We start from the raw sequence: 12,778 nt of genomic DNA, 5'->3' as shown, positions 1-12,778 counted from the left end.
ATGATTTCCTCGTTTGCAATTTTATTTTGATTAGAAGTGTGTGGACAAGAGATCAACATGTTTCATGATGGTTTAGAAAAACATTGTTAGTGAACTCACCACCTCCATCACACTCAAATGTTCTAATTCTTTATTTTAACAAATTTCTGCAAGTTGTTGTAACGATACGAAGATTGAGAAAAAAAAATATATGTTTAAAAGGGTAAAACCAACTCAACCATGAAAAATTATCAATAAAGACCACACAATAAAACCATTTTTGATCTGATAAAAAATGAGATGGTCTGTAAAGATCACAATGTACCTTTTTAAGTGGTTAAGACACTACAAAATTAGAAGACAATAAAAGAGGCCTTGAACACTTTCCAAGCTGGCATGCCTCATATACTTCATTTCAGTAGTTGAAGAGCTGGTTATTTGGATGTCACAATCTTTGATAGCATACTTCAACAATACTTGCAATATTTTGTCAGAGGATAGATATTTTCCAATAAGTGTAGTTATTTATTTATTTAAATAATTTAAAATTGTTGAATGTATCTTAATATCTTTGATTGTGACCATGTGCGTCTTTAGTATAAAAAAATCTCAAAACATGGATTTTTTTAATAACATTTTTCAAAGCTTTTTGGTATTGCATTGAATTTGTGTCAAGGATGCTCTAATAGAATTAGTTAATAGACAACAAAAATATTATTTGATGATAGATTTATATATTTGATATTTAAATTGATTTGAATCTATATAAAATTTCAAGTTATTCTAATATTTTGTTATTTTTTGTTGTTCTGTCACCAACTATTTCTTGTTTTTTTTTTGGTGTAAAAATTACGTAACTAATTTCTTTAGTCACTAATTAATTAATTATACATTTATTTTCATAATAAAAGGTTATTAGGATTTGGAACGTTACCGCTAGATACAATTCTAGTACTTACTACTCTGATAACAAAAACTAACACTAATAAACTTGCATAGACTTTGTTGTGGGATGTGGAAAATAAGAAATTTGTAGAAGGATATTCTATATAGAATTTAATAAGAATTCTTGTCTTCTTGAACCTGAATTTAAAAATAACTAATTCACTAGTAAACTTGCATACAGTTACTACATCTTGTCTTCTTGAACCTGAATTTAGATGATATATTATTTTTGATTTTCTTACAAACTGTCTTTGAGATGGTGTAGTGATTGTTTGAAAAATTTCATATACACCCTAAATCATGATCAAAAGATAAGGAAGAAATTTACAAACGATGTTGGCTTAATTTTTTCCTTTTTAAAACCATCATAGACCATAATCCTTAAGGTTGATGATATTCCTAGTTTATGTACTTTCTCCTATATGTAACTTCTTCTTTTTACGTATGTCCAAAGGTAAGCAAACACATGTTCTAGCTAGAGAAAATTTTCTTGAACTCTCATCTTTTATATCGGTCCATGTTCTTATTTTTTGTTAAATTAACTTCGAGTTGCCAACAACAACAAAATTCTTTTTTTTTTTTTGGGTACCAAAATAATAGACTAATATATAACTTGTGTGTATAAGATTCACGAAAACAATAGCATAATTTATTTGGGGACAGAACAATGAGTTTCTCGGTGGTCTTGTTCCACAATCCTCACTGTGCAACAACAACAACAACAACCATCTTCACAGTCTCATCATCATCATCATCTTTCAGACCAAGAAGAAATCTTTCTTCACCTAATCGTATCTTTACCACCAATCAACCTAAACCCTTGGTCAAAAAACTTCAAGTCATCGAAACCCTAGCCGCCAGAGACACAATCATAGACTTCGGCAAACACAAGGGCAAAATGCTTGGTACTTTGCCTTCTTCTTATCTCAAATGGGTCTCAAAGAATCTTCGTGCAGGAGATACTGAGTATTGGGCAAAGCTCGCAGACGAAGTCCTCGAAGACGATGTTTACAAAGATAGAGCAGAGTGGGAATTTGCCGAGAAAATCCTCCATGGAAGTGATGAGAGCATGAGGGCTTTAACTTCTGTAAAGAAGAACAGAGAAGAAGCGAACTCTGTTTCTATGCTGTTGGAGATTAGTGAGAAATTTGGTTGGGATAATGAAGATAAGATTGGTTGGAGCAAGATCAATTTCGAGCTTTTGGGGACAAGCAAAGGTGGTCGGATTCCTAGGCTAAGGAACATGAACGAAGAGGAAGAAGAGAGAAGAGAGATGGTAAGAAGAAGAGAGGTTGAGAAGAAGGAAGAAGAGGAAGATGAGAATGGATGGAGGAGAAGACAGAGGAGAGAGAGGATGAGACAGAGTCTTGGAAGAGATGATGGCAAAACTGTGGATAGGAGTGAGAAGAAGGGTATTTTGGGGAGACAAGGAGATATAGAGAAGAAACTTGAGCCAAAGATTCAAAGTCCTTTTCCTGGTCGTGAGAGTCTGCTGAAGAAAGTGATGAACAAGAGAAGGTCTCAATGAATATTGAAAGTTTTGATCTTTGTCTTGTTGTTTCTTTTGATTGTGAGTTTACATTTTCGCAAAGAGAAGCAAAAAGGCAAATCCTTTCTGAGTTTGTGAAATAGAAAGTTACCAACTTTGCTTTATATGCTCAACTTAAATCTTGTAAGAGAGTGGAGATTATACAGGTTCATCTCAAGTTTCAGATCAGCTATATACACTCAAGATCAACCAATCAATTCCCAGATTCTTCCTACTCATTCCTCAGCATCCAAAATCAGAATCCACAATCTGTAAAACCATGTTTTTCAACTTTTTGTACAATGAGAATTTATTCAAAAACCAAGACTTTTAGTGCATGCTTATTTTTCCATTTTACATGATAATCACAGTTTCGAGTTGCATAGAATTATAAGTCTCCAATCACAGAATGTGAAAATCATCAGTACATCAATAAAAAGCGCGTAAGAAGAAACCTGAACAGTCAATAATAGAGAGAGAGGAAGCTTTAAGCAACCGGAGACGAAGAACATGATCTTGTGAAGTATCAACAGGAGCAGGAGGCATGGATTGCCACATTGCAAAACCGGGGTAAGTTGTGAAAGAGACAAGCTTGCTTCCAGGAGCTTGAGCTTGAGCTTGAGAGAGTGTTGGCGGATTTGGTAAGAAACAAGGTTGAGGCTGAGGCTGTGTCTTAATCTCTTTCAGTTGCTGCTCGATTCTCTCCTTCTAGATCTTCAGCTTATGTTGTTTCTCATCACGCAGCTCGCTTTTCTCGTCCTACATATTGGCCATACATAGGTTCAATTTTTCTCCTGGAGGCTTGAATTCAAGTCCTTTAGTTTCTGCGCTTCGTCTCTTGCGTGATTCACCATGCGAATCGCATCATTGATAATAGCAACCTTTTCTGTCTTTGGAGTTCTCCCAGGTTCCAATATGGAACTCAATTCCGTAAATCTAATGATAAAACACCATACCAGAAGATTAAGAACTCAAAAGACAAAAGATAGAAGAGAAGGAAGAGACAGCAAGAAAATACTTGTCACGTCTTTGTTTCTCCCTACAAGCTTTCGAGCTAGAACCAGCAGTGCAAGATTCAGTTTCGAGCTAGAACCAGCAGTGCAAGATTCAGTTTTGATCCTGCAGCAATAAGAACAAAAACTTAAGGGTAACAACCAAAGAAATGTATGTGCTAGAGCATGTTCAATGGTGGGTATTAAAAAAAGATGTTTAAGTATGTGTATACTTATAATATTTGGAAACTATATGCGTCCAAATTGTACTTAACATATTATCAAGTTCAAATATCAAGTTTAGCAACCATTTGGATCTAGCTTGAGACATAAATAAATAGGAGCTGAAAACTACATAATCACATGCAGGGACACGAAAAGATATTATGTACAGATAGATACGAACTTATATAACTCACCTGCTGTGTCAACGAGAAAATAAATGGGAGCACAGGAATGAAACAAATGAAAAAATCAAATCAGCTACATGAAGAGAACTAAGCTACCTTTAGGCTGTACAAGGAACACATCACACCCCCTTGAACTTTCTTGCAGCTGAACTGAACATAGATATCACCATCACCAAAACATTTATCTTGAATTTCCCAGGCTCCAGATCCAAATAGCACCTGAATTCAATGGAAAAAAAGAGAATATCACAAATCAGTTTCATCCTAATCGTTTGTACTAATTATTGCACTTAAAATCTGAACAAAAACATTTCAACGCAAATTAGCTACCAAAAGGAAGCTTAATGTATTCCTAATGCAAATGTGGGAAGTATATCAAGTTGCATAAATGATGCAGAGTAAACAATCTATCAAGTGGGATGCTTAATTAAACGTGTATAAGCCTAAGAACTCAGTCACTCACCACAATGGTTGCAGGCTTGTGGACTCGCACACGCTGTACCTTGCAATTGAGCTCAGAGGACAAACTCGTTAGCACGTCCAATGGTGGAGGCCCGAGGTTTTAAAACCCTGCATCCCAATCTTCCTCATCATCATCATCAGCGGTTTCGATGTCTTCAAGGGGGAAATCATCCATATGCTCAACAAGATTATCAAAGAAATTATCGGCTAGACCCTTGAAGTCCTCTTCAGGTAACCAAGATTTGTCAGTCACTGCTCAATAAAACCATAGACAAGACAGAGAAAACAACATAAACATAAGTTTAAGCAAAGCCAAGCCAAGCCAAAGTAACATAAACATAAGCGTATGTATGACTAAAATTCAATTTCCCATTAGCTCACTCAATATGTTGACTCAATAGAGAGAGAGAGAGGGAGAGCAACGATAAAGCAAATTTACAGAACAGAAATGGCAAAAAATGACTAAATTGAGTCAAAAAAAAAGATTTCATTTTTAATATTTGAATTCAAACCCATTTCGAGAAATCATGAGAACAGTCTCCGTTTTAACAGTTTTAGGGCACAAAACCAAACACGAGACAAAGAAGAATCATAACGAAGAACAAATCATCTTCTTTTTACATTTTGTGCTGTCTCATAATCCAAATAACAGAGATAATTGAGAAAAATGGAAGAGAAAGAGAGTGAGACAGAGACTCGCTAACCTTCCAATACAGTAGCTGACTACACAGAACGCATTCCCCAAGCACGAGCAAGGGTGTGTAAGAGAGAGACACTAATCACCCACAGAGACATGCAAACAAAGACAAAATCATCAATAGTCTACTTTCAATTCAGAAAATATTACAGATATACACTTCAAATCAGAGATATGCGTACCATGGGGACAAGATTGGAGCGTCCTTGAACCAAACTCACCTATTTCTTTAACTTCCCAATTTGGTGTTTGCGGTTGAGGAATCAGATGTCGCCGAAGTTGTCACCGTCGTCGTTGGATGGTGATAACGCCGGATTATAAACCCATTTCCGACTCATCTCTTCTCTCAATTCAACAGATTTTGGGATCGACTCGAAAGAAATGAAAGAGAGAGGAAGAAGAAGCTTCGGTCGATTTTTTTTTTTTTTTTTCTTTCCTTAGTTTCACCAGCCAATGACAGACTATGAGATCCTAAACGATTCTGAACAATGTTTTTTGATTTATTCTGAAGCATTCTTTAACAACCTCTTAATAACCACCGTTGAACATGGTCTTAGTTTGACCAATAACGATTTGATACTCTTCGTTGAGTCTGGTTCTTTAATCACATTTTTTTTAATCAAAATTATATATTGTTTGACCACTGTTTTTTTTTCTTGGGTGTGAACAGATGATACAGGAAAGAAGGATTAGCTGCAGAGAAGAAGAACATAGTTTGGATGTGGCTGACGTGGAGGTTTTGAAGAATCTGATTGGAGGGAAAGGAACCAATGACGTGGTGTGCATTGATGCTGTTGACGTTGACGACGTTGAAGGATAAAGAGGCGGAGGAGTTCATTTGCAAACTTATGAAAAGAATCATTTGATAAAAGACTTGTAAAACTCTAAAAATAGTTCTGTATTTCTAGGTTTCTCTCATCTTGGGAGCTAGCTATGTCGATTCTCTGTTTTCTTTGAACATCAGATCGATTGGTTACGGTTACGGTTCGTTGGTGAATTGATTTGTTGTTGATCGTGAGTTTTACTGTTATAACAGAGTAACTATTCCTACTAGAATAATTCAGTGTCCAAAAAGAATTTGAAGAGATTTTTTGGAATATTGCTAATAATAAAAACATTGCGGAATATTACAATTGCTTTGTCGATGGATCATGGGTCTTACGGGTGTCAAAATGGGTTAATACCCATGGGTAATCCAAACCCGCCCATAATATTAGTGGGTAAGGGTTAGATTTTTTTACCCATAAAAATAAATTTGTTTGAGTGGGTTACCCCAAATTGGTTTACGGTTTTAGTGAGTTAACCCATTAGGGTTACAGGTTACCCATGGGTTATCGTATAAATATAAATATATATATATATATATGTGTATAAATTACTCTAAGAAATTAGAGAAGATTAGAGTTTTTCCTTGCTAAATAAGAAATTAAAGTTTTATATTACTTTCATAAATAAGATTATTCTTCTTAGTTTTGTCTATCCTTTTATTTGTTTATGTTTGTGTCTGATCGTAGTCCAATCACATTTCCTAACACGACAATACTTTCGTTTATCAAAGATTTTTTACTTGTTTAATTTGTTATTTGCATGGATTTTTTTTTTCTTTTTTGACAGTAAAGTACAAGATCAGCTCAAATAAGCCAATTGGTAGGAAAAACGTTTACATAGGTAATTTGATGTGACTCGATTCTAGCACGTCGTGCTAGCTTGTCTGCATTACCATTCTGCGTTCGGGGGACTTGGACTAGTGCATAGGATAGGAACTCCTCCTTGTCCGCCTCAATCTCGTCCAAATATGTCTTGAAGGCAGGCCATTCGGATGGCGAAGACACCATCTTCACCAAGTCAGAACAATATGTGAGAAAACCAACATTCTCAATATCTGCACCAATCATACAACGCATTGCCCAGATTAGAGCTTCCACTTCTGCATGGAGGGGTGACAAGCTACAGCGAAGATTAGACGCACCCATAGTGGGAGATTCTCCCTCAGGGGATATGCAATACCATCCTCGGCCTATATAATGGTCAGTCACCTTCCATGATCCATCCACGTAGCATCGGGAACTAGTCCCATATCTGTTGGATCAGCAGTGGGATGAGACCCAGGCTGATGAGAAATTCCTACTGTGTTTGCTTGTGCCGAGAACCAAAGTTTAGCTTCCTCCTCCGCTAACTGTAAAATTGCTAACGGGTTGGAATCCAAATTGCTAAAAATTTTATCATTCCTGGCCTTCCAAATAAACTATAGAATCCATGGATAAATATCTGTTGAGGGATTCTGCTGTTATTTGCATGGATTTGTTATTTGTTTTCTATGTTATTTAAAAATTTAAAAAACTTTTATTGGATTTAATAATAATATTAAAGATTTTAATTTTTTAATTATTTCATTATGATTTTTAATTTGTATATGGATAACCCATTTAACCCATTTAGCCAATGGATTTTTTATATTATTGGGTTTGGGTATATAAATTGAACCCATATAATAAATGGGTCGGGTCAAACCCGTCCACTAAAATCTCGAACCCACATGGGTTTGGGTCGGATAGGGTCGGGTTACCCATTTTGATACCCCTAATGGGTCTCTCCTTCTGAAAATGCAGGAATTGGCTGGGTTCTTTATAACACAAATAATCAGATTATTCTTCAAGGCAGGACATCCATCAATCCAATGAATACAACTCTTGAAGTTGAAGCTGAAGCATTAAAGCAGTGGCGGATCTAGAAATTATTTTTACCGGAGTCAAAATATAACTAAAACTTGTTTTTAATATAGATATAAAAACATCTTACAAAACCATTCTAAAAGTTTTCATATCCTAAAATCTCTTCATCACAATTTCATTTGTAGTAGATAAAAATACATCTTTTTTTGGATGAAGCAAACTAAACAATCATTTAGAAATTGATCTCCAATCCAATTGCATCGATGAGTTTTCACAATTTTCATCGCTAAAAAACATCTCTCAACAGTTAAAGTACCAACATGCAAAATCAAAACCAACTTCAACACTCCAAACACCAAAGGATGTGACATATTTATTTATTTTACTAAATATATGTATGACTAAATTTTTATTAAACCAATATATGTATTACTAATGATTAATGATTAAAGTCCGCCGTTTCTCATGTTAAAAGGCTTGGGTACAACAACGTGATGTTTTATGCCTTTGTGGAGATGCATCTATCTTGTTCCAAAAGCTTCTTCATATCATGGAAAAAGAACAGAAGTACATGAATGGACACTCTTTTCTTGCCACTTATCTGCAGGACATTATGAATCTTAGTCGATCCTATATTTAGCATAATAGCATTTCTTTTGTTAAGATTCCCTGTAATGTAAACACAACCGCTGACAAGTTAGCAAAGGAAACTAGAATAAGTAAGTCAAGTTATGTAATATCATGGATGTAAATTACAGTTTATCAAATAAAAACTTGTTGCCGACAAAAAAAAAAAAATTGAAATTCAACTAAAAATTGATATACTTTTGCTTTTTTTATTATTATATATTACCAAGTTGATTATTTTTGAATAAATGTAATCAGACAAGTGGGTACCAGACCAGTGGTAAATGTCCTCAATAATTGATTATAAGCCACTCATTTTCATAACTGTTGGTCGTCGGGTATGAGATAGTATATAAAAAAAGTCCACTCTTCTTCTTCTGGTTCTTTAAGCAGAGTTCTAGTAAAAAACATAAAGAACTCATCTCCTTCTTCTTCTTCTTCTAACTATTGATTGGAGGAAAAAGAATTTCGAGAAAAGGTAAGTCAAATGTTAATTTTCTTACATTTCTTTCTTCACTTTTATGTGGAAGCAGGTTCTGGGATCTTTGATATGCATTTACATAATGCAATTGTCTCTATAAATTGAAATATTCCACCCGAGCTATATATTTTATTATGTAAGTCCTCCATTATAATATCTGAATTGTGAACCCAGAAACCCTAATTTAGTGAGTGTTGACTGTTGAGTACTACTTTCATTTCTTTAGTTAAACAGGGGACTTATGGCCGAGACACTTTTGTCGTTTGGAGTTCGGAAGCTTTGGGACCTCCTTGCCCGAGAATCTGATCGATTTCAAGGAGTTGAAGAGCAATTTAATGAATTAAGAAGTGATCTGAATAAGTTAAGGTGCTTTTTAGAAGATGCAGATGCCAAGAAACATACAAGTTCAATGGTGAGCAACACTGTGAAAGAGGTCAAAGAAATTGTTTATGACACAGAAGATATAATTGAAACCTTTCTTCGAAAAGAAGAACTCGGGAGAACAAGTGGCTTCAAGAAACATATCAAACATCTAGGCTGTATTATCCCTGGTCACAGGAAAATTGTTCTCGATATGGATGTCCTAAGTAAAAGGATTTCTAAGGTGATCTGCGATATGCAGAGTCTTGGCGTACAACAGGGCATTGTCAATGACGAGCATATGAAGTCTTTACAAGAAAAACAAAGGCAAATGCGACAAACATTTTCTAATAACAGTGAAAGTGCTCTTGTGGGTTTGGAGGAAAATGTTAAGAAATTGGTTGGCCATTTGGTAGAGGAAGATAGCAGTCAAGTGGTTTCTATAACCGGGATGGGTGGTATTGGTAAAACCACACTTGCAAGACAAGTTTTTAATCATGAGACAATAAAAAGTCGTTTTGCAAAATTAGCGTGGGTATGTGTTTCACAACAGTTTACAAGGAAGTACGTCTGGCAAATGATATTGTGGAAAGTTGGGCCAGAATATCTAAAACCAGATATAACTGAAGACGCACTTCAAGAAAACCTCATTCATTTGTTGGGAACACGAAAAACTTTGATTGTCCTGGATGATTTATGGAGAGAAGAAGATTGGGACATAATAAAACCAATCTTTCCACTGCAAAAAGGTAAATATATGCACACACATTGGTCATATAGCATTATGTTCCCTTTTGTTAGGAAGTTATATAACAAGAGATATGTTTTGTATAGGTTGGAAAGTATTACTTACTTCACGTAATGAGGGTGTTGCATTACGAGCAGATCCAAATTGTTTCACCTTTAAACCGGATTATCTAACTCTCGAAGAAAGTTGGACACTTTTTCGAAGGACAGTTTTCCCTGGTGAAAACACTACCGGTAAGCTTTCAAGACATTTTAATAGAATTTTGTAATCCTAATGGAGAAATTTTGACATATTAGTATGATCGCAACCAGTTTTTTTCCTTTAATAATACATGTCCCAACTCGTCTAATTCTTACGGACATTCGTTTAATTTCCATCACATCTTGATGGTGTATATTGCAGAATATAAGGTTGATGAAGAAATGGAAGAGTTGGGTAAGGAGATGATAAAGCATTGTGGAGGTTTACCGTTGGCTATTAAGGTGTTAGGCGGGTTGTTAGCTGCGGATAACTCATTGCATGAGTGGAATAGGATATATGTGAATATTAGATCTCACATCGTTGGAGGAACTAAATTCAATGACAACAATATCAGTTCCGTTTACCATATATTGTCTCTGAGCTTTGAAGAAATGCCTATATATTTAAAGCATTGCTTCCTCTACCTTGCCCAATTTCCAGAGGATTTTGCAATAAAGGTGGGGAAATTGTCCGACTACTTGGCAGCAGAAGGATTAACAAAGCAGAGATATTATGATGGAGCAACCATTCCAGAGGTCGGATGTGGATACATAGAAAACTTGGTAAAGAGAAACATGGTCATTTCTGAAAGAGACGCTAAAACTTCAAGATTTGAAACATGTCACTTGCATGATATGATGAGAGAAGTTTGCCTGCTTAAAGCTGAAGAAGAGAACTTGATACAAATTGATCACAACACATCATCTGCAAACTCTAAATCTCTTTACAAAGCTCGCAGAATTGTCATACAAAGGCTTGATGATATTAAACACGCAGGTTTGGAGGGGAATATGAAGAATTCAAAAATCAGATCTCTCATATATATCGAGCAGTTTGGTTGGAAGGAATCAAAAATATGCTTTACGAGGATACAGTTGATGAGGGTTTTAGATCTCTCTAAAGTCAAATTTGAGGGGGGGAAGTTACCCTCTAGCATCGGACTGCTAATCCACTTGAGATATTTGAGTTTACATCGGGCAGAAGTATCTCATCTACCTTCTTCTATGCGGAATCTGAAGATGCTGCTCTATTTAAACCTGTGTGTACATGAGAGATCTTTAACTTACATTCCCAATTTCTTGAAAGAGCTGCAGAAATTGGAATACCTCTCTTTCCCATTAAGAATAGCTGATAAGGTAAATATAGATTTGGGTAATCTAGTCAACCTGGAGACGTTAGAGAATTTCTCAACAGAGCATGGGAGAGTGAGCGATCTCAAGCTTATGAGACGGCTCAGAGTACTCTCTATCTTTATCAGAGGCAACTTTGCTATACAAGATTTATCTTCATCTCTAAGTCAACTAAGGCACTTGGAAAGTCTTAATATATGTTATTACTCGATGTATGCTCAGCTTAGAGGCGGAGAAGGATTAGTTTTGGATTGCGCTCATCTCAAGCAACTGAATTTGAGAATATATATGCCAAGCTTACCTGCTGGACAACGTTTTCCTTCTCACCTTAGAAACATAACTCTAGCTGAGTGTTGTTTGAAGGAGGATCCAATGCCGATTCTAGAGAAGCTGCGTCACTTAAATGAGGTCAGTTTATCGCATAAGTCTTTCCTTGGGAAGAGAATGGTTTGCTCGAGTGGTGGGTTTCGACAATTGCAGAAGCTCGATTTGTGTGGACTAGATGAGTGGGAAGAGTGGATAGTCGAAGAAGGCTCCATGCCCCTTCTTCAAAAGCTCACTATCCGCAACTGTCATAAGTTAAAAGAGCTTCCTAATGGGATGAAATTTATCATTTCCTTGAAAGAACTGAATATCTACACGGTTCATTTGGAATTTAAGGATAAACTGTCAATGGGAGGAGCAGATTACTACAAAGTACAACATATTTCTCGTGTTCAATTTGTCTAGTTATCGTCAATCAGGTAATATATTCTTTTCCTAGTCCAATAATCTGAGAAACAATTTCATAGTGATAAATAAATAATGAGGATTGATCAACTTCATTGTTTGATGCAAAACAAAACTGATTATGTAGTTATATATGAAATTAAATAAAATATTCTCGTTATGTTTTATCAGGTGAATCCCTTCTGAAGCCAATATTTCCTTCATTGGGTATATATTCTTCTATTACAGTGTCTGTGTCTTGATGTGTTTTTGGTTCACAATTAAACTTTTGATTTCTGTTCGACTACCATACAAAGAAAACAAAATGGACACAACTTATTGTTCTGTTTTTTTGTTTTTTTTTGTGTGGATATTTTTGTTGTTAATATGGGACATATATCCAATCTTTAGGGGTGTTATTGGATGGTGCATTTAATGGATTTGAATTAACATATGATATTGATGGATTTTAAAGCACAATGGTTTTCCACTGCATTTACAGTGGATTTGAGTGGTAACATTAATGGATTGGTAATTCAGCTCTATTGATTCATTAACATTTTTGCTTGTCTCGATTTAGTTACAGGTCCATTAAAACCATGATTTTCCAACTTTTTGTGCACACACTCTCTTGAGGGATTGTGAGTTTACATTTTCACAAAGAGAAGTAAAAAGGCAAATCCTTTCTGAGTTTGTGAAACTGAAAAGTTGCAAACTTTGCTTTATATGCTTAGCTTAAATCTGTTAAGAGATTATACAGATTTATCTCACGTTTCAGATCAAGCTTTATATAATAAAA

At 35.4% G+C, this 12,778-nt stretch overlaps 2 protein-coding genes and 1 pseudogene across 4 annotated transcripts; 2 read left to right on the top strand and 1 right to left on the bottom strand.

Annotated features, from left to right (window-relative positions):
- Positions 1,360-2,641, top strand: LOC104742624. The gene has a single exon (XM_010463640.2). The coding sequence runs from the start codon at positions 1,592-1,594 to the stop codon at positions 2,450-2,452; it is 861 nt and encodes a 286-aa protein (XP_010461942.1). The 5' UTR covers positions 1,360-1,591; the 3' UTR covers positions 2,453-2,641.
- On the bottom strand, positions 2,762-6,986 carry LOC104744047 (annotated as a pseudogene).
- On the top strand, positions 8,676-12,669 carry LOC104742621 (probable disease resistance protein At1g59620). Of its 3 annotated transcripts, none has more exons than XM_010463635.2 (5): positions 8,676-8,929; positions 9,020-9,902; positions 9,988-10,134; positions 10,304-12,014; positions 12,172-12,669. In XM_010463635.2, the coding sequence occupies exons 2-4, from the start codon at positions 9,035-9,037 to the stop codon at positions 11,998-12,000; spliced, it is 2,712 nt and encodes a 903-aa protein (XP_010461937.1). In that variant the 5' UTR covers positions 8,676-8,929; positions 9,020-9,034; the 3' UTR covers positions 12,001-12,014; positions 12,172-12,669. The 3 variants fall into 3 exon arrangements, with proteins under 3 accessions (XP_010461937.1, XP_019091303.1, XP_010461938.1); XM_019235758.1 differs by having other exon boundaries at positions 8,685-8,790; XM_010463636.2 differs by having other exon boundaries at positions 8,691-8,790; positions 9,028-9,902.

This window comes from Camelina sativa, chromosome 14 (genome assembly GCF_000633955.1).
Source record: "Camelina sativa cultivar DH55 chromosome 14, Cs, whole genome shotgun sequence".
In the NCBI taxonomy this organism is placed as follows: Eukaryota; Viridiplantae; Streptophyta; class Magnoliopsida; order Brassicales; family Brassicaceae; genus Camelina; species Camelina sativa.
This window is presented reverse-complemented; position numbering and strand designations above follow the sequence as displayed.

Coding starts and splice junctions, on each gene's coding strand:
- LOC104742624 (XM_010463640.2), top strand. CDS start 1,592: ATGAGTTTCTCGGTGGTCTTGTTCCACAATCCTCACTGTGCAACAACA.
- LOC104742621 (XM_010463635.2), top strand. CDS start 9,035: ATGGCCGAGACACTTTTGTCGTTTGGAGTTCGGAAGCTTTGGGACCTC. Junction 9,903..9,987: donor AATCTTTCCACTGCAAAAAG/GTAAATATATGC, acceptor TGTTTTGTATAG/GTTGGAAAGTATTACTTACT. Junction 10,135..10,303: donor CCCTGGTGAAAACACTACCG/GTAAGCTTTCAA, acceptor TGTATATTGCAG/AATATAAGGTTGATGAAGAA.